This window comes from Lissotriton helveticus, chromosome 8, assembly GCF_964261635.1.
Source record: "Lissotriton helveticus chromosome 8, aLisHel1.1, whole genome shotgun sequence".
Lineage (NCBI taxonomy): Eukaryota > Metazoa > Chordata > Amphibia > Caudata > Salamandridae > Lissotriton > Lissotriton helveticus.
The window spans coordinates 742,437,789-742,458,959 of NC_136069.1; the positions used below are offsets into that span (position 1 = coordinate 742,437,789).

Consider the following 21,171-nt stretch of genomic DNA (forward strand, 5'->3'; position numbering starts at 1 on the left):
ATGTATGTGCACCACATGTGCACCCATGCTTATTTCAGGGGTGCAACAGGGTGTCTTTTGGACCCCCCTGCACCCTTGAAACTATTCTCAATTTGCGATTAGCAAATTACGAATCGCAAATTGAGAATAAATTCCCATTCCTTCCTATGGGCCTCTTGGCCCATAGAAATGAATGGGAAAGTATTCCTTAATTGCGAATTCGCAATTTGCGAATTCGCAATTAAGGAATATCAAGAAATCGCAAAAAAATTAAGATTTTCTTGATACATACCAATTTGCAATTCTGAAATAGCGATTTCTTAAAAATCGCTATTACAGAATCGCAAATTGGTACCTTGATACATATGGCCCTTAGAGTTTGGAAGAGTGGACGCTCTTGCAATTTGTTCCTGATATTACGACTTCTATATTTTTAATCCATTGATAGACATTGCAATGCTTAATTTAGCCAAACCTTGCATTTTTATATGGTTACTACCTTCCATTCTGTTCATCTCGATTTCCAGGAGTTGTAATCCCACGCATGCGCAAAGCAACCTTTCCATTCCATCAACACTGGCGTGCAGACGATCAGCAATGGTGGCAGAGGACAGGGGGATGCCTGACTGCTGCAACAGGTCAAAGACGCCCAGTTCACACGCAGTAAACATTGCCTAGTGGAGAATCACATTAAAATACAATACTTAAGTAATAGAAAACTTTGAAAATCAATGTAATGTACTTATTATTCAGAGAAGATGTCACCTACTGCAAATGTTTCTACTGTATAAGGATGCAGCCAATGTAACTTCTATTGGAATTCACCTTCTGTATATGCAATGCCCCCCCCCTGCCATGGACCTGTCTAGCGTGGGCTGCTGCTTCCTGTGGCCCACATGCCTACCTGGCTCTAGTCTATCTCCTTTGAGTCGCCTCTAATCCTCTTCTTGCAAGGCATTGCCCCCTTTATCTCTCTTTTTCCTCGCTCCATTTTTGGCTGTGGTGCTTCAGCATGGTGTCCTCCTGTTGATGTCTCCATGCACATATCAGTCATGTCTGTCATCTTCCCTTTCCTGCTTCTCTTTTAGCTCTGTTTACAGACAACTGTATAGGGTCACCGGCCTCATGTCATCACCACACACTCCATTCAACACACGGAAATGGCTTTGGGTAATCCCTTTCCAATGATTATCTTGTTGGTTGAACTTTCTTCGGGCATCAGCTCATTGGGTGGTCCATCACATTGTGGACTCTCAGCATTTCAAGGATGTAAGCATTTTTGCCTCATATTATGTATTGGTGAGAAGCGGTCTTTCTCCTTATTACAGCTGCTCTGCACTTGGAAACTTTACCCTTAAAATATCACAGACTTCAGTTTCATAAGTCATATATATTTGGGAGGACAAGGAGAATTTTGGTCTAGTACACAATCTCCTCTAATCTAGAACAGTGAAAATAGGGGACATACTGTTATGCACTGACTAAAGCAGACTCTCAATGGGGTCTGTTTGAAGTCACTGGGAGCATGCGCTCATAAGAGCAAGTGCCCTCACCCACCTGAAGGTTGCATTGGATTTGCTCCTCGTCTGACTGCCACTGCAATGCCCAATAGACCCCATGACAGGGCTTTTTATCGGAGATGTTTTAAGCGCCAATGGGTGACTGGGGGTGGGTGTGTTTCCAGTCAGTTGGTGAGAATATTGGAAAAAGGATGTGAATTAAAATGGACAGTGGTGCCACCAAATGAGAACATATTCTTTGCATCCACACATACCAGTAATAGCCATGACCTTGTGATACACACCAGACGGGAAGGGCCTCTTAGAGAGCATCACCACTTCCTGGGGTCTACCCCTGTGACAGAACATTACACTGCAGATAATGCAGTGTAGGCCACTTGACTTACTTAACCAAAGAGATTGATGTGGGCTTAAGAGAAAGATAGACATTATTAAAACATGCCAACTGCCAGACAACGCACTGTATCCACCTTATCTTCTGCCTTTTCAGCCTCAGGTATGTAGGATGACCACCAGGCCATTCAAAATGATGATCAACAAACTCCGCAGTAATATCAGGTGCCACCACCTCACTACAAAACTGAGCACACACTACATCACAGTCAATCACACTCCAGATGGCATGAGTTGGAATGTACTGGAGACTATACAATGAAATGAATTCGTACTTGTATAGCGCACTTATACCCTGAGGTGTCTTGGCACTGTACGCATACCGCTGTGGAACCCTTCCTGGCTTTTCCCTGTGAACTTCCCACTCCTGGGCACCCCCAAGGTGAAGCCAGGCATCCCAGCGCTGTTGGGGCCGTTGTGGAGATTAAGCAAGCTATTGCACAGAGTTGCAGAGTGGGACCCATGATTAGAATGGGCACCGAGGCAAGAATTATCAGGTCCGAGGAAATTGAGCCCAAGACCCGCCGAGGCGGGAATTGAACCCTGTTCCTGGGCCAGACCTCTGCATCAGGGTCTGCCGCTCTAACCAATGAGCCACACTTCTCCACCAAGGGGATAACATTCCCACTAGACTCTTTAAGAAAGAAAAACGGTGGGTCTTTAAGCTGAAGACATACGTCCATGGACTTAATGATTAGATCCCATGGATTGGGATCTGTATTTAACAAAAAATCATTGTCACATCCCATAATTCCTTTTGGGTCTTTATACTTTAATCTTGTGAATCTTTTACACTTACACCACTGTGGGGACATCCGCTTATGAATCCCTGCAGACACATGGGTACGTTCTCCTTATTTGGTGAGAGGTAATTCCTCGCACACCCTCCTACAGAAGTATTGCCTCTTGGGGTACCAGATCTGTGGTTATACCTACCCTACAAAGATTAAAACACCACAGGGTCCTTATGATGGAATTATACCCGCCTCCTCACACGAGGACCAGGAGGGGTCATTTTGATACTCCATTTTTGATTGTCTATATTTAGACACAGATCAATTTAATGCCCATAATACATCCACTGCCTCTACTATAGTGTGTTTTAGGTACATTACAAGATACCTCCACTATAAACACATGGTATAAACATTCTGCACCGTCCCATTTGAGGCATATATTAGCTGCTTTACTATTATCTTTTCATAAATTTTTCTCTTTGTACACTGTTACCACCATTGCACTACTCAAGTGTAATCAATCTGCTGCCTGCTTTGTCAGTGACATGCACAATCAGATTCTGATGCATCCCCGCTCCACTTGGATGGTTGCTGAGCAACAATCCTCATTGTTTTAACAGCACTGAGCATATGTTGATATAGGCAAGTATCAGCTAAGCACTGCGGATTGCCAAGTCCCAATCATCATTATCAATGCATCCTCACGGTACTCAATGAGGTTCCTTCACCCTGGGTTCAGTTCCAGGCCACCACGATAATAAAGTTTGCCCCCCCAGGGCCTTTATAACAGATTTGGATTGGCCTCTCTTTCATCTTTGGATGGGAGGTTGGAGGTTGGTTAATACACCGATGATCCACGGAATGCAGGTAAGTGTAACTAGGAGTCCGTCCCTAGGGGGATTTGATATTGAGTACTTACTTATAATTTTTTACGTGTGTATTAAGTATTTCTTGGTTAGTATATATCTTTACAGAGATTACTAAGAGAATCATCTGTATCTTAGATTCCTGAGTAACACAATTCACGTCCTCGTTATCCAAAGAGACCTTACTAACAATGTGGAGGAGGAGACAGACGATACGTTTATAGTAATATGAACATTTACCAATAATATTCCCACATATGTTCCTCACAACGCACACTTGTTTGCTTTTGCTAGCAGTGATTAACAATGGTCACACGTGGATTGTTTACGGGTGAATTAAGCACTACTCAGCACAAAGCCAGACACACACTCGATGATATCTTCACCTCTAGCGACAGATTCAAATTCACCCATGTCACAGAACTCACCTGGACTGACCATGCCATCATTCACTTCACCATCTTCGACGCCCAGCATATTATCATCAAGCACCACAGTGCCAACCACCGCAGCAGGGGAAAGGTAACCAAGACCCAGTGGACACATGCCCTCAGTTCCACACAGCCTGAAACTTTAGCAGACCTTGACCAGGCCATTCATATGTTCTCCACCTGGATCACCATGTATGCCAAAAGAGTCACCCTGCTGAAACCAGCAAAAGCCAATAGAACCAAAAAGCAAGCCAGCTGGTTAATCCCAGAGCTCAGTCACAAGCGCAACTGCTACTGACTCAAGAAGCAATGGCACACCACAGAGGACCCCTCCGACAGAGCTGCCCACAAAGCAGCCCTCAGCAGCTACCACTGGCACATCAAGGAATTCAAAATATCAGCCATCACTGCTTGCATCGATACCACTGCCAACCACACGGAGGAACTCTTCAAAATAGTCAAGGAATTCTCCAACCTGACAGCCACCCATCACAAGAACTCTGTGACACCCTCTAGGACCACTTCCACAGCAAGACTGTCACAATCTACAACAGCTTTGACCCCCAACCCACCACCCTCAGCCTCTACAACTTAAACCAACCAACGAACATCAGCTAAACGATCACCACCTGGTCTCTGCTCACCACCCAGACCACCACAGCCATGATGTCATCCATCCACTACGGGGCACCCACCGACCCCTGCCCCACCATCTCTTCAACCTCAGATCCAACCCAATCAGCACAGAACTCACCATCATCCTCAATGTCTCCATCTCCAGAGCAACATTAGTAGACAGTTGGAAAAATGCAGAGGCCAGACCTCTCCTAAAAAAACGTCTGTAGACCCCAGCAACCTCAAAACCTACCAATCAATCTGCCTGATCCTCTACCCAGTGAAAGTACTGGAGAAACCCATCAATCAACAGCTCACTGAACACCTGGCAAAACCACACACGCAATGCCTCACAATCAGGATTCCAGGCCACCACAGCCCTGAGACCATGCTGACTGCCAACGCTGAAGACATCAGAACTCTACTCGAGTGCGAAGAAATTGCAACCCTGATCCCCCTCGACCTCTCGGCTCCATCTCTCACCACACCCTACTCAACGAACTAAACAACATCGGCATACAGCAAAGTGCCCTCAAATGGATAGCATCTTTTCTCAAGGATGCACACAGAGCATTCAACTGCCCCAAGGACATCATATGCAAAGTACCCCAAGGATTATCCCTCTGCCCCACCCTCTTCAACATCTACATGAACCCCCTAACAGAAATCTCCAGATCACATGGACTCAACATAATCTCCTACACAAACAACACTCAACTCATCCTCTCGCTCACTAAGGACCCCACCAGCGCCAAAACTAACTTTTGCAATGCCATGATCAACATAGCCAATTGTTTGAGAGACAAGATTCTATAGCCCCATTGGTTACCATCGATTAACTGGTTCAGATTCAAGACAATGATGATGCTGGCAAGGACAGGAATGAGCCCACTAGTAGTAAGGAAAGATTTGGATTTGGACTTCCAATCTTATGATGAGGGAACTACAGACTCACCATCCGTTAGCATTAATAACAACCACGGTCAGGCTTCCTTAAGGGATACACCTGCTGAAACTCTCACTGATCGGAAAAAGAAAATTCTGGTGTCAGGTGCTGGGTCAGAATCAACTGAGGTGATTGATTTGGAGTTCTCTGGAGGGGAGCAGCTGTTTGAAGGGTTGGATTTGGGAGCAGCGGGTGGCCCAGTGGAAGAAATATAAGGCATAGGTATATTTTAAATGAATTGGAATGTGGTTGGAGAAAGCTGGCATAATGATGTCTTTGCCATGTGGGCACTCCCTGACAAATTGTGGTGGCCAGTCTTTTTCAGCAAGAAGAATGTTATAACCCTTTGATAGTCGTTCTCGAAAGAGTGCTCTCACTTTTCTTGGTATGTCCCCCTCCATCCAGAGTGTTATTTCATACAACTTATGTGGACAACTAAACCTGGTATCTGCAGTTTCAACTTGAATGAACTCATTTAAGTCCACTGTCTCGAGATGATCCTTCAAGTTCTTGCGAGCTATGGTGACTTCTGCTGTACTGTCCAACATCATTTGAGCTCATTCCTTGTTCTTGAGTTGTGTCCTCAAGATCCTCGGCATGTCTGATTTTTAGACCTGCTACCTTCTTTTTGGTGAATTGAGTTTTCTTGTTTTTCTAAATGTGCTGATCGTCTTTGGACTTCACGCGTTCTTCCTTGTGTTCTGACCGTCCTCTTCTTTCGGATTTCCGTGATGAAGTCTGAAAGGTACGAGAGGAACGTGTATCAGTATCTTGATATCTATCAGGTTTTCTCAAATTATCCCTGTTCCTGAGGTTATACCTCCTTTCAGAGGGCTCCTTTTGAGGAGACCTACCTCTGTATTGAGAACGCTTCTCTTTAGAAGTTTGTTTAGTATTCTCCCACTTCTTATTAGAAGTAGTAGGAGTGTTTTTAATAAAGACCTTTTCAGGACTTTCTGACAGTTGGGGTTTACCTGGTTTCCCACCCAAGCTGTCTCTGCTAATTCTTCATAGGATTTTTCAATTATTCTGGCTAGTTCTTGTGGTTGCTCAGTTACATCAAATTCCCTTAATTTTTGGCGTATCGCCACGGATGCTGCTTCACCATTAATATTAGCTAATATTATTGTTGAGACCTGTTTAAAATCCTTTAGTAATTTCATACCTAGATTTAAAGCAGGCTCTGCCCCGTATTAGTTTTTAATCTGTTTCAGGACGCCAGGTATTGCCGCCGTAGACGAAACACCATGGGCCCGATTCACAGAATGAACTTAAGACTTGCCTCTATATGTATCAAGCTATTTAGCATTCGCAAAGGCCGAAATTCTGCGAATTTCGGCCTTTGCGAATGCTAATTAGACAAATGGTATGTATCAAACAAGTTTGATGCAAAATAAGGAATAGCAAAATTTGCTAATCCTTATTTTGCGATTGCACTTAAGGAATTGCAAATTTTGCGATTCCTTAAATGCAATGTATCAAACAAATAATATGCAAAAAATGCCATTAAGGATTAGCAAATTACCACCAACTTCGAGTTGGTGGTAATTTGCAAATTCTTATCAAAAAGCTTTTTTGAAAAAAACCAAAGGTGCCATATGACGCCCATACATGCCCTTAGGGCATGTATGTGAGCCATATGCCCCCAAATGTCTTTTTCAGGGGTGCAGCAGGGTGTTCTTGAGACACCCCTGCAACCTTGGAAAAATCCCTAATTTGCGATCAGCAAATTGCTAATTGCAAATTGCACTTTCATTCCTATGGGCCTCCTGGCCCATGGAAATGAAGGGGTAATTTGCGATTAACAATTTGCTAATCTCAAATTAGGAATGCTAAGGAATCGCTATTGGAAAGCGATTTTGTACATACATACCGTTTTGCATTTCCTAAATAGCGATTCCTTAAAATTCGCTATTTAGGAAATGCTAAATGGTTTGTTGATACATATAGCGGTAAATCCTAAACTTACTACTATTTGGTATTCACAGAATGCACTTACTACTTTCGGGATTCACAGAGTGAACTTACTACTTTCGGGATTCACAGAATAAATTTACTACTTTCGGTATTCACAGAATAGATTTAAGACTACTAACTCTAAGTCCGAAATCGGGGAGTAAATTCCGGCCCGGAGGCGGAGCTTACGGCCCGGAGGCGGAGCGTACGGCCCGGAGGCGGAGCTTACGGCTCGGAGGCGGAGCTTACGGCCCGGAGGCGGAGCTTTCGGCCCGGAGGCGGAGCTTCCGGCCCGGAGTCGGAGCTTGCGGCCCAGAGTTGGAGATTTCAGCATGGCAAAAATCCCCACCTCCGAGCCGGAAGCTCCGCCTCCGGGCCGGAAGCCCCGCCTCCAGGACGTAAGCTCCGCCTCCGGGCCGTAAGCTCCGCCTCCAGGCCGGAATTTACTCCCCGATTTCGGACTTAGAGTTAGTAGTCTCAAATCTATTCTGTGAATACCGAAAGTAGTAAGTTTATTCTGTGAATCCCGAAAGTAGTAAGTTCACTCTGTGAATCCCGAAAGTAGTAAGTGCATTCTGTGAATACCAAATAGTAGTAAGTTTAGGATTTAGTCTTAAGTTCATTCTGTGAATCGGGCCCCATGTGTTTTAGTGTAAATTGCCGCAAAGACTGTACCCCAAGTATCGCAGTCCTCCAGGTGTGGTGTGATCTCCATCGGTAAACAGATAGCTAGAATTATGTGTTTCTCATGAGGGGTAGTATTAGGAAATACTGCCTTGATTTGAGTAGTTTTTTGAGCTATCCAGAATGGAATGTGTTCCCGTTTTGTGGGCAATTTACCAACGACTGAGTGTAGAGTCTGAGGTGTAATTTTATTTGTGTTCCCCTGGTGAGGGGGATGCTGTGGAATCATTATTGCTGGTTGGACCGTAAGAGTCTGCATGACATATTGAACCAATTGTCTATAGATTTTAATTAGCTCTCTGAATTGAGCTCATAGTTCCACATCCGACATGTCATTAATTTCAGGATGTGGAGTATACCTGGCTAATATGGCCATGTTGCTCCTGGTCTACCTAGTGGACCGAGCGTGGTAAAGTGATTTATATGTTTTAGGGTGCCTTTAAACCAGAGCGCATGCTCTTGGTAAGTTAGTGGAATTTCAATATCCTCAAAAGGAATGTATTCCATTGGTAGATCATCTTCTTTGTAGAATTGAACCACTTGTGTTACTGGATTTGCTTCAGGGAAGACTATCCATGAATAGAATACCTCTGTCTGGTGATATTCATGTGCCTCTATCACAAAAACTGCCCTACCACCTCTTGATGTTAGGCCATTTTTTATAGGTTTTATAGTGATGGCGCTCCTTAAATTTACAGGAATGCTTACAGCATCCTTGTCTGTTTTTTGGAAACCTGAAAAGTTTAAAGCTTGTACGGCGTCATCGCCTGTAGCTCCACCTTTCTCGGTGTTGTTGCTGTTATTCGACATTTTGTTGACTGAAAGTTTGCAGAGCAAGTTTCAAGGAAACAAAGATAAGGTGCACAATATTTTGGAACACTGTATCCTTCAACGTTGAAAAAATCCAAAAACTAATACATAGGATTTTTCGTCCTACTCAGCTATGGCGAATATTATCCCTTTACCCACTCCAGACGTCTATTGGAGAATTAAGGAAAAAGGGGTCTCTGAGAAAAGCACGACTTAGTTACTTTTAGTATCTAGCGTTAAATTAGTGCCTTACCAAATGTTGGGCGCCATGTAGTGTAGTTCCTAAATTCCCAATAGGCTCTGAGCATTGGAATAATATATCCTATACATTTGACGTAGGATTTATATCAATAGGTCTCTATCGAATATACTAAACTTAATAGTGAGTGTGCCAGCTAACTCAGAAGTCACTAGAAACTTTTTCGAATACACAAGAAGGGATTAGTTTCTGACAACTGCATAAACATGACAATTTTGTTTCCCAAGAATAAGAATATATCTCTCAGAGTCGTGGAAACAATAGATAACTATTTCACTCAGTCAATCATGCATGCTTTGTTTCCACAGAGTTACAGGGAAACAGAGAGACGGGCGCTTTCAATAAAAGTTTTATTCAACAGTCTTCTTTCTCATGCAAGAGAAGTGAACTGCTACAATCGTTAGGCAGAAAGCAAAGTACAATGCGTACAGAGTAAACAGTAATATGAAATGATACTGTAAGAGCATTGTATGGTTTCTAAGCCATGTAAAAATACATACATAAACAACATAGACTAAAATACACAAGTGGTGCTTCTAAAATACGCCTACCCCAATGTACCTAACCTAAGTCCAGTATGTGGGAAAAACTAAGGTCTTTTGCATAGGTTTAGTTTTGCCAAGAATCTACCAAAGGTTTCTCTAGGGTCTAATCAGCTCTATACCTTTAGAATAAAGGAGGTCTGGTATCTCTGTCTCGGGACTCGATTTTCCAACACCCCGCAAAGGGAGCCGAAAACACTGGAGCTGGATTCTCGGCAGAGAAGGGCAGCTTCCTCATCACTGTGTCAACTGGAGAGGCTGCTTCCTTCGGCACTTGCTGTAGCGAAATGCTCGGGCAAGTAGGTCTTCGATCTGCTCCGAACCACCGTGCTTTGCCACAGCAAGTGAAGGTATATTTCTACCTTGAAGGTGTTTAGGAATGCCATGTTTGACGTAAAGTCAGGCATATGAACGTCATGAATGAACCCCTAAGGAATAGATGTTTATTGTAAAACTAACTGAGTTCTTGGAGTAATCAATATTCAAGCACGGGGAAGTCCCTAGTGCTTAAGGTGGTTTTCCAAGAAATCGTTGTGACGTTTGGTGAACGGATGGAAGTAGCCATGCCTGTATTTGGGAAGCATGGGCTATGCCTAAATAATGGTTTGATTTCTTATGCCTATATAAGGGCAACGACAATTGTACCTATTTAAGGGCATGAATCTGGGAAATTTCAATCGGAGCCTAAAACGCCACACAACACATCTGGAGGAAGATTGAAAGAAAACCCAAGACAGAGATGGCTTGAAAGTCTGGGATGATGGCCTATTCCCCAGTAGAGGAAGTAGGCATAAGTAAGGTATATTCAATAAACTCATCCCTCCTTGAATGAGTTTAAGTTAATATGTAAGACCTCTATAGTAGGTTTATGCAGAAATCCTGAAATCTATCACCTGTTATTTACTTCTCTTCAATATATTTTGAAAATATGTGAATGACATTGAAATAAAGAGAAATGTAAGAGTACCCAAAGACCATTGGCAGAAGCCAGGTGCAATAACGAAAAGAGCCAGAGTACATATTTTGAAGACACAGACTACTGCCTCATCAGATGTGCCGGACAGAGTAGGGCCTAATTGCACTCCAACCCCCACAATTAGTTATGGATTTGTAATTGGGAAATTAGAACTACCAGTAACTGAAATATTAGACCTGGGGGAGCAACTGTCAGATCGCATGGGATCCCATCCCAGTTCTTCCTCCAATTTAGGGAAGAACTGAAAACACCTTTCTTTACGATAAACGTTCACTTCCATTCTCAGAACCCAGATACCCCTTTATTCACTCATTGACTGTATTGCTGCCTTTAACCGGTATATGGCTCTATTTCCTTTCAGCTAGGTTTGTACTATACAGTTGCCAATACCTCTGCGGTCTAAGGAAAGGTAACACAAATGAGTATCTTGAAATGACATCTAATGGACTGGCCTTGGTTCTCATTGGAAATTTCTAACAGTTCCAGGGGTATATATAAGTTAAGTAAAGCTAGGAAAAAATCAGGCATGTCCAATATTTGGCTGTACTCCACCCGAATCACTGACAGAATATCAACTCTAAGAATATCGACCTACAGAAACATCGACGCTGGAATATCGAAGGTAAGTATATCGACATCCTATCTACAACAAGGTAAGTACAAAAATATCGAAACTAAAATATCGATGTTAAAAATATCGTTTTTTTCAGTCAAAAATAATTGTGTAAAATAAGGTAAATAATACTCATAAATAAAATAAACATAGTTAAAAATATTTAATAATGTTTAATATCAATAAATGATACATATATAATAATAAAACATTAATGAAACATATACATAAAATATATAGTGAACAAGGATACTTGGTATCCGAAACGCGTCTGACTGTGGTAACTTGTAAATAAAGACCTGCTTCTACCACGAAAATCCATGGTGTCCGTTTCCCGTCTTTCAGCGAGTCCGGCTGGAGCGCAGGAGAGTGAGAGGGAGAGAGCGAGTCTAATAAAATATATAATATATACTTACTTAATAATAACTTGTAATAATTATTTTAATTACGTATAAATTATTTATAAATACTATAAATTACAAATACATCTACACACATAAAATAATAACAAAAATAAAAAGTATATAATTATTTAATACATTAAAAATATATATATATATACCTTCAAAATATTCAATATTAATTAAATACTACATTATCTAAAATAATACAAAAAATATTAAATAAAAAATAAATAAAACTACTATTTAAAGTCCACAAAAAAATAAAGTAATTAAAATATTGGATATCGTAGAAAGTAAAATTACTATTCCCACTCCAAAAAATGCAACAGTAGGGAAAGCGTTGGATAGTGGATGGGTAAAAATTACTATTCCAACTCCAGAGTGTGAAACAGTAGGAAAAACGTTGGATAGTGTAGGGGTAAAAATTACAATTCTCACTCCAAAGAGTGCAACAGTAGGGAAAGCGTTGGATAGCGGGAAGGTAAATAATACTATTCCCACTCCAGAGAGTGCAACATTAGGGAAAGCGTTGGATAGCGTAGGGGTAAAAATTACTATTCCCACTCCAGTGAGTGCAACAGTAGGGAAAGTGTTGGATAGCGGGTGGGTAAAAATTACTATTCCAGCTCCAGAGAGTGCAACAGTAGAGAAAGCGTTGGACAGCGGGTGAGTAAAAATTGCTATCCCCACTCCAGTGAGTGCAACAGTAGGGAAAGCGTTGGATAGCGTAGGGGTAAAAATTACTATTCCCACTCCAAAGAGTGCAACAGTAGGGAAAGCGTTGGATAGCGGGAAGGTAAAAATTACTATTTCAACTCCAGAGAATGCAACAGTAGGGAAAGTGTTGGATAGCGTAGGGGTTACATTTACTATTCCCACTCCAGAGAGTGCAACAGTAGGGAAAGCGTTGGATAGCGGGTGAGTAAAAATTACTATTACAACTCCAGAGTGTGAAACAGTAGGGAAAGCGTTGGATAGCGTAGGGGTAAAAATTACTATTCCCACTCCAAAGAGTGCAACAGTAGGGAAAGCGTTTGATAGCGGGTGAGTAAAAATTACTATTCCCACTCCAGTGAGTGCAACAGTAGAGAAAGCGTTGGATAGCGTAGGGGTAACAATTACTATTCCCACTCCAAAGAGTGCAACAGTAGGGAAAGCGTTGGATAGCAAGAAGGTAAAAATTACTATTCCCACTCCAGAGAGTGCAACAGTAGGGAAAGTGTTGGATAGTGTAGGGGTAAAAATTACTATTCCCACTCCAGTGAGTGTAACAGTAGGGAAAGCGTTGGATAGCGAGTGGGTAAAAATTGCTATTCCAACTCCAGAGAGTAAAACAGTAGGGAAAACGTTGAATAGCATAGGGGTAAAAATTACTATTCCCACTCCAGAGAGTGCAACAGTAGGGAAAATGTTGGATAGCATAGAAATTAAATATAACATACTTATAAATAATGTTTGTATTTAAAATAACTAATAATTTAAATTTGAAACCAACATCATTTACAAATACCCATTAATAATTATTAAAACATAATTACAATTGAATAATTTATCAACAATAAATTAACAATAAATACCAATACATATTAATTAATCAATATTAGTTACCAAATAATAAATATTGAACAATGAAATATTTTTCAAAACAAAACACATATTTATTATTAAAAATTAGCAATTAAAAAACTTTAAACAATAAAATAATTTTTTATACCAAAAAATACGTTTTATAAGTCACCAATTCTTAAAAAATAGTTTCCAATTAAAGTAAATTACTTACCAATTAAAACAATTAATTACCAATCACAAACATCAACTACCAATTACAAACATTAATGATCAATTAAAAAAATTAATTACAAATTAAAAATAATTACCAATTACAAACATTAATTACAAATAAAAAAATTAATTACCAATTACAAATATTAATTACCAATTAAAAAAATAAATTATCAATTACAAAAATTATTTACCAATTACAAAAATGAATTACCAATTACAAACATTATTTACCAATTTAAACAATAAATTAACAATTAAAATAATTAATTGCCAATTAATAATTAATTAAAAATGAATTTATTTACAATAACAATAAATTAAAATAAATAATTATTTAATTACAATTAAAATACTTCCCACCCAGTTCCCCTATAAACCCACTACCCGCTACAAAACTTAAATGCAAAAATTAATTAAAATTAATTTGTAATTCCGAAAAAATATATACATTAATTTAATATATTTAAATTACTTCCCACCCTATTCCCCTATAAACCCACACGCCGCTCCAGTACTAAAAGTTTAAATTAACTTTAAAATATCATTATTAATATATAAAAATAGTACACATGTAATTTAAAACAAGTAAAATACTTAACAAAAAACATATAACACATACATATTAAATAGATAATAAAATACATTATAGTAATACAAATATCGATATTAGTAACATCGAAATTAGTAACATCGATATATTTGATATCGATATTACTGACTTTGATATTACTTACATCGATATAAATAAATTTGATATTACTTACCTTAGGGTCGATATTCTGTCCAACGATATTCTTGACCTCGATATTCTTTACCTTCGATATTTCAGACTCGATATTTCTGTAGGTCGATATTACAAACTCGATATTTAGACTGTGACCACTCCACCCGCATACTCCCTATTCCTAGCTACTGTTGTTAACCTGCAGACTGATAGCACTGACGACAATGCTTTGCTTATATATGCATTACATAAAATGGATTTTTAAACTCATTTTTATTACTACAAATGACAATAATACATCTGTTGTGGCATAACATGGGATTAAAGAATGGTCAAAATCAACGAACCGTTATTGGAGCTGTAATAATGCTGGTGTGACAGCCTACTAGTAAATTACAAGTTTGGTTGCTTTTAGCTCTCACCCACCTTTTCATCCTTCCCAGACAATAAAAATGCAGTGTAAAAGCAACATCAACTATTTAAAGTTCTATCAATCTTCAGACCTGTGGCTTTAAGTACAACAAATAGGTTAGCCCTTTTTCTCTTTCTTCAGTTACCTGAACTGTTTTGAGCACTTCTGGTTGTATCTTGCTTAATAAACCCAAATGGTAAAATAGATGAAGAACTTGGGTAGTTTTGAGGACACAAAGACATGGCTGGCAATGAGAAAACAGGTTTATTAAGCAGATACAATGACCCCTGGTCTCTCTGTCCTCCAGCATCTGAATACAAGCTCCAGCTACTCAGAAATCCACAGTCAGGATTCTGGAAGTGGAAGCCGTGTTAACTAGGAGATAGCATTACAGCACCAGAGGAAACACAGATACAACTCATCCCCTTTCCTTACAACCTTTACAAACTATATTTTAAATATAATCTACTACTATACCACATATGCTAATACATGAAAATGTGACCAACAAACAAAATCCTTTACGCACTTGGGCTTAATCCTTATGTGTGTACTAGGCTTCCTCGCCTGCCGCTCTTTGTTTGGATACTTCTTACATGCCGCATCGGTTCCTGAAGCACCAGTTCCATTAGACCTTAAGATACAATTTTTTCCTTAACCTTCAACCATTGTCTTCTCTCCACCTCATTACAGATTGCAATCTATCTGATGTCCCCCCACTTGCCATCAGACAACCTCAAGGCATTACCTCTTACTTCCACATAATTCCACATAATTCAGTTAATTATTTCTACATCTGTCATTATGTTTCTTATGGTATAGTGACTGATATTTTTCCGCCCTTTTGTGTAACTGGTCACAATCTACTTCACACTGACCAGGCCTAGCCATCCATGCTGGCACCGCCACAGTGCATAGCACCCTTGCCTTCATCAAACAAAAATGTGTTTCTCCTGTTGCTGTGTGCAGAGTGGTCCTGTAGCTCGATAAAGGATTCCTGACTTGATTCTTTCAAACAGTACCACTTGAAATGGCTAATTGAATGCTCTTTCTTAACACACGGTTAAAATGATCTATCATGCTGTTTCACCTTGGATGTTATGAAGGTGTTCTACAATGTTTACTTCCCATCTTATTAGGAAATTTCCAAACTCATCAGAAATAAATTGGGGCCCATTGTCACTCAAGATCTCTGCAGGGCGTCCTTCCCTCCTGAAAATGCCCTCACAGAAAGCTATTATATTGTTTGATTTCACCTCCGGCCACTTTGAAAAGTAATCCATTATAACGATTGCATACCTGTCTCCCATACCCAAACATTCAAAAAGGCCACAGATATCGATAGCTACCTTCTTAAGGGGCTTAAAACAGCAACATACTGGTCTATCGTTTTGCTTTGCTTTTGCTCATGAGAAAACAATTTATGTCTTCCAAAGACAATGCTAACCTTTTTCCAAAATGTTCTTCCAATGCTTTGACCGCAACGTCATATACATCCTCATCTTCTTCACCAGTGTCTGAACCCATATCCCCTCCACCTTCATTTTTCCCAGGTCTGAGTAAGGTCGTTAATTTCCTCCAATAGCTTCTAAATATGTTTCAAATGCCTCCTTCCAATCTTCCCAAATCGTACTTGTTTCACCTGGTTCTTGTATGATACACTAGAACATGTACAATTATTGTGTGCTATAGTTAATTCTGTATAGATACATTAACTATATGTGTGATCTATTGACGTTGGCTCATGTTTCAGTAAAAGTGAAATATTTTCACTACAATTAACATTCTTGAAAAGGGTGTATCAGTGATTTATTACCCATTGTACACAAACAAAATGCATATGTTAATCTAAGTCATTATATAGGATTTTATAACCAAGCTGTGCACATTAGCATATGACACAAATTTGCACTTCCTAACAAGCTGTGCACATCAGTGTGTTTATAAAGGCACGCACTTCCTACTGCATACTCATGTACACTGGCGCCTGCTTCCTCACAGTTCCACTTGTAATAATCCAACGGCCCAATGCAAAACTTCACAAGATTTGCTTATCTTGATCCTGCAGTGCCGAGCCATACAGTATGTTGATTCCCCCGCACTGTCACATGCGTGCATCAGCCGGCTTGCATGCAATGTTGCTAAGATGCATGTTGCCATGTAGAATATGTCGAGAACACAATGAACGTTCACAAGGTTTGATGACACAACAGGGAACACGTGATCCAATGTCATCACTATGGATGGCCGCTCTTCCGTTCTGCTGGCTTTCGCTCCGCAATGTCCTTCTGCAGACAGCGTTTGCTTGAGAGAGCGTCTTTTTAAGGTTTAAAAAACTGCAACGTAGTAAACACGCTCTGGTGTACACGTCAAGGTGGTTGATGTGTCCTCTTAAGTACCTTCTATCCAACTTCACCAAGGCCCGATAAGTGCCCGTGAAAGATTTCCAACTTCACTTGTGGCCAAAATAGACCCTCACTGACCTAGTAATTATCTCATCAACTTAAAAGCTGACACAGAGGATTCTTCTGACACTGTAGTTGCTGGGTAACATTTCCTTTCCTCACTCAGAGACCCCAGTTCACCTTTAGTCAACATCATTGTCAAAGCACTAGTCCATAGCAGACAGGCTATCCGGAACACAATTCCACCAACGAGGGGTCCAAATACTGTACATTGAAGAATTGTTGCCACCAGCATCTGCCACCCATTTTGCACCAAAGACCTGCTTACCCCAAATGTCCTCTTCTTTCAGAGTCCATCCTTGTTGCCACTTTTGAGAACACACGGACACTGATGGCAGTGAGGAAACAAGTTTATTAAGCAGGTACAATGAGCCCTGGTCTCTTTGCCCTCCAGCAACTAAATAAAAGCTCCAGATACTCAGAAACCCACAGTCAAGATTCTGGAAATGGAAGCCAGGGTTGCTAGGAGATATCATCCCAGCACCCTAGGAAACACGGATACAACAGGTAGCCTCATACAAAGCAACAGATTTGACATAACAGTATCACTTAGTTATGGAATATTGATAACTAAAAATGGCATCACTTTGGCATAATAAACTAGATAAAGAATCATGTGGGGTTTTTATTAATCAGCACATTCTGTTTACAGTACTGCTTACAACTTTTACTTTTAATAAATGCCACTCAGCACAGTAATATGATCATATTTCTGATGCACTAAAGTGAAAACAGTGGCGGCTGGTGACTTTTCAAAGTGGTGAGGCGTAAAAGTTGGGGGTGAGTTTGACTTAGCAAGTGAACCCAACTGAAAAATGCAACAAATATGTAGACCACATATAGGGTGCACATGACAACTGTGTTATAATCTTAGTACTACATTTACATGTAATCAGCCTAGGTCCTTCTAGCTGCTCAGCCATTGTGAGAGATGGTAACGGAATGTTGGTGTGACTGTGATGAATGGAATTCCTGGGTGCCTGTGTGGATGAGTGGAGAAAGTTAGAGATGGGCTGAGCAGCTAGGCAGGGTGCTCCTGGTGAGGCTGGTACATGGCTAGTACTTGACCAGAGCTGGCTGGATAGAGATTGATGCAACCTTGACATGGAACCAATAAAGAAGAGTTGAAAAATACTACATGGCTACCTGTGTCTCTATGTACAGGGTACAACATTATTTTGGCGACGAGCAGACCTGGACCTAAGCGTCTTTAAAGATGTTACACAAACCAAGAGAAGCTAAAAGAAACAAAGAGACTACAAGGAGCTTGAGAACCAAGACAGAGGAAATTAAGCGTAAAAAAAAAGCATCTTGTTTGGAGCAACTGGCAAGCCAGCCCCACCAGTGTCCATGTCATCGGAAGGCCCTTACCACTGTGTTTGCCCAGCCTGTACTTGCTCCATGGAATTCTCTAAAGGTATGAACTGCTGTGATAATGGATGTCTGGATTATGTCTCTCCACTTCCACATCCATTTGTGCATGCCACTTGGATGCTTATATTGTGTAATGGATTTGTGGCTGCACAGATGTGAGTTATGGACTAATTTAGTGAATGGATTTCACTGGTACCACACAGGAATGGTGTGGCTCAACAAGTTCTTCAAACTATCTCAGTGAAGTGTACCACATAGGTATAATGCTTTGGAGGAATAACAACTCTGTATGCCGTGCCTTCTGACAAGTCTCCTTCATTCTTTGTCACTGCCTTGCAGCGGGCTGTTACTTCAAACTGTGAGGAGTGGTTAATGTGTGTCAAGTTGGGTCAGATTCCACGTGAGGATGGCCGTGGGGCCACACAGGAGCGGTGTGGGTTTGATCTTACGTAGCCGGTCTGATGTGTGGGCAGGGACATCTTAAGGATTTTGGGGGCCCTTTTTCTCACCGGAGCCAGTCAACTGTTATCTAGACATTTGGGGCGCAGATTTACAAGCCCCTTGCGCCTCTTTTACGCTGCAGTTGTGTCACTTTTGTGACGCAGCGGCGGCGCAAAGCCAGCGCCATGCTGCGGGGTATTTACAACGTGACGCATCTGGGAGATGTGTCATGTTGTAAAGCCCTGCGCCACATGTAGGCGTTCCGGCGCAGGCAGGGGGGGGTGTTCCGGTGCAGGAACGCCTCCTGAAAGTGGCTGAGTGAAATCTTCAAGATTTCACTCAGCCACTTTTAAGGACATGCTGCGTCAAAACCCTGTGCCTGCTTGAAGCAGGCGTAAGGTTTGACGCAGCATTTTAAGGATAGGGCACCCCCGAGCCTTGCTCCAGGAATGCGCCGCCTTTGCGGCAGCAGATGCGTCATGCATTTGTCCATTTTTGCCCCATGCTGTGCCGCATTGTAAATGCAGTGCATCCATGGTGGCGGAGCCGTGACGCACAATAACGCACAGTAACTGGTGCATCCCTGTGATATGCAGGGATGCGCCAGGTATTGTAAATCTGCTCCTTGGTTTTGTGTATGACAAAGCACTCACTTTGCAAGGTTCATGGTAAAAGCCTCGCTACACAAGTTATGGTGCATTTTTCATGTAGATCCACTTTTGGCGCACATTGTTTTCCTATTGTTTTACCTTCAAAGTTATGGTCACTGCTGTGCCCTACATGCCACGTATAGAATATAGGGTTGACATTTGCTCCAGGGCTCTTAGTTTCAGCTTGCAAATCTGTAATGTGTTGATATATGACATTCGCATTGTTCAAGCCATGACTCCTTGTTTTTCATTTGTATTAGTAAGGTGTTTCATGTAGGCTGCACTGTACCTGTGTGCACTGAGTAGCATTTTTCCTGTTGTTTTTGTCTATCTTTTTAAAGCCCATTATCTGCAGATCATTCGGGTGAGAGATCACTCACTGGACTGGGGCACAGGTCACTGGTGTTCACAGTTAATCAAATTGTATTTGTGTTATCTATGGCACAGTTTCATTTGTAGTGATGCCACAGTCTTGGTTTATTTACGTATGGGACGTCCTAGTCTTCTAGTGGGTGGACATCACAGTTGATCCCTTACTTGAGGGATACGTTTTGGCCATAATACATCCTCACATGTGGGTGGGTTTGGGTTACAGTCCCATCACAATTGATCACCTTTGGTCAGGGATTGGGTTGGTTTTGAGTCCCAGTTAGTAACCTCTACTGGAGGTTTGGGCTATGGGTTAGTTCCCATACATAACCATTATTTAGTATAACCATTACACTGGGTTAGTATATGGGTTTAGATCCTATTTACATGTTGCACGCAGTACTAAGGTACAACCCTACATAGGTTGTGTGTTATGGGTGCTGGCCCCTTACACAGTTTAATGGGCCGCTGTTCCATTTCTTGCCAGTACCCTTGCAGTTGGGATTGGTGTCGCGGGGTGTTTTTCCCTTTGCGTCACTCCGCATATCTTCTTTGGGATTGGTTGTGGGGTGTGTTATCCTATGTTACAAAGTATTACAATTTGTACTTGAATTTCTACAAGTTTATGCTTCATAATGTTTTAATTTTTCATGGGGGATATTGATGCTCATATTTTTATGCCTTAGTTTGCCCTTCTTTTCTTGATTTGTACTGTTCACTCTCTCGTGATGTTTTGCTTTAAGTTGCATCCCTGAGTTCCGAACATTACCACTTTATTGTGCATAGTTCTCTTCTTTAGTATTGTTATTTTTGTTTTTTATTTAGAGGAAAGTGATAATGTTATATTCTTAGTATTACATTTACATGTAATCAGCCTAGGCCCTCCTAGCTGCTCAGCCAGAGAGAGAGATGGTAACGGAATGTTGGTGTGACTGTGATGAATGGAATGCATGGTGCCTGTGTGGATGAGTGGTGACATTTAGAGATGGGCTGAGCAGCTAGGCAGGCTGCTCCTGGTGGGGCTGGTACATGGCTAGTACTTGACCAGAGCGGGCTGGATTAACTTTGATGCTACCTTGACATGGAAGACTTGGAAAATACTACATGGCTACATGTGTCTCTATGTACAGGGTACAACAAACTGACTGGCCTCTTAGTTCATTAAATTCATTGTTATAAGAGGGCAGCTGAATGTTTCTTGTAAGTTTATGCTTACAACT

General features: G+C 41.0%; 1 protein-coding gene across 1 annotated transcript in view; it reads right to left on the minus strand.

Annotated features, from left to right (window-relative positions):
- ASMT (acetylserotonin O-methyltransferase) overlaps positions 1–650 on the minus strand; it is a 298,115-nt gene extending 297,465 nt beyond the window's left edge. The window contains exon 1 of the mRNA XM_078656057.1: positions 479–650. Coding sequence (XP_078512183.1) covers positions 479–650 — 172 coding nt within the window. The remainder of the gene's footprint in view (positions 1–478) is intronic.
- Between the last annotated feature and the right edge of the window lie 20,521 nt (positions 651–21,171).